This window comes from Gavialis gangeticus, unplaced genomic scaffold (genome assembly GCF_001723915.1).
Source record: "Gavialis gangeticus isolate Ggan-Ray unplaced genomic scaffold, GavGan_comp1, whole genome shotgun sequence".
Lineage (NCBI taxonomy): Eukaryota > Metazoa > Chordata > Crocodylia > Gavialidae > Gavialis > Gavialis gangeticus.
Genome location: NW_017729022.1, coordinates 36,481,338 through 36,484,950, shown reverse-complemented (window position 1 = coordinate 36,484,950; position 3,613 = coordinate 36,481,338). Strand labels below are relative to the sequence as shown.

General features: G+C 41.4%; 1 protein-coding gene across 3 annotated transcripts in view; it reads left to right on the top strand.

The window, feature by feature from the left end:
• The window catches only part of PPP1R12A (protein phosphatase 1 regulatory subunit 12A), a 247,779-nt gene that overhangs the window by 59,409 nt on the left and 184,757 nt on the right, over positions 1-3,613 (top strand). For all 3 annotated transcript variants that reach the window (XM_019514786.1, XM_019514783.1, XM_019514785.1), the window contains exon 2: positions 2,071-2,201. In XM_019514786.1, the coding sequence (XP_019370331.1) occupies positions 2,071-2,201 (131 nt within the window). The remainder of the gene's footprint in view (positions 1-2,070; positions 2,202-3,613) is intronic.

Here is a 3,613-nt window from a genome sequence, read left to right as displayed (position 1 = left end):
AAAAAAAAAAAAAAAAAAAAAAAAAAAAAAAAATCCAAAAAGTGAAAATATACACATGCAATTATATTTGCTTTTTAGCAAGGAAATGACACCAAGCAGTTTGAGCTTGGCAGAAGAGGCACTTCCTTGGTCATGTGTTCAGTGCAAGAGGCTGTGTGCTGTACCCCAAAACGGATGATGCAGTGTAGCTTTCTTGCCCAGCCCTACTCAAGAATCGGTAAGCGTGAGCTTATTGATGTGCAATTAGTCCCAATCTAAAGTGGCTATGTTGCATCTGTTTGAGTGTTGTGCATAGAATGGACGTGCTTTGCTCCAGTGCACTGCTTCCTGGCACAGCCCAAGGCAGGTGCAAATATGATCTTTCAGTTTTGTGGCCAGTTGAAGGCAGGGTATGTAGTGGTATGAACTGAACTAGTTAAGCACCAAAAGTTCTTGTGAGTTTGACTGTTTGAGTCCTTGACGTCATAAGAAGCTTTTTCTGTGCATCATGCTCCGCCCTTTTAAGGGCAACAGTGTGGAATTTGGCAAGGAAATCCACGGAACACCATTTGAGAAAAATAGGCGAATATGGAGGAAGAAAGGAGGTGGTTAAGGAAAGGGACTGGAAAATGTGTATTTGTGTATCTGCGCAGCACAAACAAATTTTAATGCATACAAGCATTAAATGGACGACCAAGTTAGTAGGAAATCCACGTATTTCACCTTTCAATACACTGCAATTGGTAGCCAAGCATGAGTTTTCTTTTTTTTTTCTTAAACTACAAACTGCATAAGTAACCAGACACAGAAAGGGAGAATAGTAACTTAAAATACAGTTTACAGTCAAAGCACCATACAGTTGCAGAAAGGGTAGTACTGTTTCCTCTTCCTTGCTTTTTTTTTTTGTTCCTTCTGCATTGTATCTAAAAAACCCCCCAAAACCATGGTGTGGCACCAGTTTTCCTGTATTGCCTGTGAAACTATTTTATTGTATAGTATGGATAGGACTTTAAGTACTTGAAGTCTTAATACATGTTAACTAGGTTGAGGCATTAACCTAGTTTGAACGTAGTTAGGGGCCCACATATTATAGTACAGTATAACCTTATAAATCTGGATACCAAAAATGTGGAATTGTCAAAAATCCGGCAGTGTCACGTCTCCCCCACCCGCTTCAGGACCGGCTGCTTCTTTCCCCCCCACCCTCCTGGACACAGAGGGGGAAGCTTGCATGCAGCAGCTGCCGCCGCCATTCAGCACCCCATGCCACTGCTCCACGTGTGGCCGCTGCTCTGGGACCAGCTGCGCCAGTTTCAAAAATCCAACATTTTCAAATTTCTGGCAAGTGCTTGGTCCCCACCACACCAGATTTATGAGGTTACACTGTATAAAAAGGAATAACTTTGTAATGAGGTTGCTCAATACAGGCTGGTTGTAACTACTGCTGTGAAGGAAAAACAGACCAAAAGTAGAATGAATCAAGTTGAGAAGGAGAAATTGAGGGACCTGGATCTCTTCAGCCTCTGCAAAAGACTGAGATGATCTTGTGGCTGCTTACAAATTCACCGGGGGTGGGGAGGAGCAGCAAAGAATAGAAGATGCTCTGTTTACCAGGGCACCCTTGGAGTAACTAGGAACAATGGTCACAAACTGATGGAGAGCAGATTTAGGCTAGATATCAGGAAGAACTTCTTTCTGGTAAGGGTGTCCAGAATCTGGAATGGGCTTCCACGGGGGGGGGGGCGGGGCGGTGCTCTCCCCTACCTTGGGGGAGGCTAGACATGCACCTGGCTGGGGTCATCTAACCCCCAGTGCTTTTTCCTGCCCAAAGCAGGGGGTTGGACTCAATGATCTACTGAGGTCCCTTCCAATGCAAGCATATGTGAATCTATGGGAAGGTGGTATTAGCTTTGCTAAACAGTATTCACTGTTTCTGTTGTATGGCTTTCAGGGATTTTTCTTGACAAGGAATCTACAACCTCTGAAGATTCCCCCAGTTAAAAACTTCGGTACTTTTTTCTGAACATGTTTCCAAGAAAGATTAAATTGAAGAAAATGTGAGTTCATAACTCGTGTTTCTTTTATTTGTAGGCTTGCATAGATGATAACGTAGATATGGTGAAATTTCTTGTGGAAAATGGAGCAAATATTAATCAACCAGATAACGAAGGCTGGATACCTCTACATGCAGCTGCTTCCTGTGGATATCTTGATATAGCAGAGTAAGACCTTTTCCTCCTATCTTTAAAAATGTGTATATATTTTGCTGATAAACTGTCATGGGGCCACCAGGAGCACATGGCTTTCATAAATAGTCTTTTTTTTTTTTTTTTAAGGTAGACATCTCAAGCAAACTGCAGTAATAATTTATGCATTATGTCTTGTACTTATGTACTACTGTGTGTGTGTGTATGCGCGCGTGCAGTGGGGGGGGTTCTTCTTGACAGCTTTGCCAGTTAGGTGATGCCATTTCTTAACTTTTTCCTCAGACCATGGTTGGGATATATATGGTATGGGGAAAAAGAGATGTATATAATACCTTTTTCAAGTGTGCCCTGATTGTGGGCTGAAGCTATATCCAGGGTTAGGACCTGGCAACTCTAGATTCCCTATCTGGTCAAATTTGCAATGTTGATGTTTATCACTAGAGTATTGCTTCCCCTTTGCTCTTTGGATACTGAAATAGAAGTGGCATCATATAGTGAACTGATCTAAGTTGGAAGACAGTTATGTCCATAGTAGAGAAACTTTCCTTTCAGACTGAATTGCCTTGTAGGTTTTTCTTAGATATGCTTCTTTTAAATATCTAACTGTTGGTTAGCATGCTCCTTTTCCTACAAAGAGGATAGTAGTTCGTGTTTTTTTTTTTTTTCCATGTCCCTTTCTGTTAGTTTTGTAGTACGGAGTGTCATCACAGCTATTATTAGACCTGGGTGGAATACAGCGTGGTAGCTAACTACCCCAGTGGTGACAGCTCTGAAAAAGGGTACAAGATGATCTTGGAGAAATTACCACAAGTTTGAGTTATTAGAGAGATTCTTTTTTGGAGTCCTGTCTCTTGAGTCTGGGGAAAAAAAGCAAAGGCCCTGCATTCCTCCCCAGTTTGGTGCTAATTTATATGAAAATTCTTGATTCATCTTTCTAATTTGATATAGGCTGGTTCTTTAAGGCTTTGTGCTTTAAAAAAAAGAGACACAGATTGTTCTCTTTAAAAAAAAAATCTTGTAAATCTTGAGTAATTTTGTGTCAAATTCACCACTTCCCTTGAGTTGGCCACCTTACATTTTATTTCTTCCTCTTTATCTTGTCATGATTTGTATGTAACAGTCTTGCTCTCTAGCTTTTCACCTGTGAAGAGAGATCTGATGTGCATTTCCCTATGAGCTAGGTAACTGGGTTTGAGAGCAAGTAGAAGTCAACTTTTAGCCAGGGAAGAGGAAATCTAGTGCTTGGCTAGCTGGACTGATTAGAGAAACAGTAAATTATAGAATCATAGAAAATTAGGGTTGGAAAGGGCCTCAGGAGGTCTGGTCCAGCCCCTTGCTTAAAGCAGGCCCATCTCCAACTAGATCATCTCAGCCAAGGCTTTGTCTATCTGAGTCTTAAAAACCTCCAGGGGTAGAGTTTCCACAAC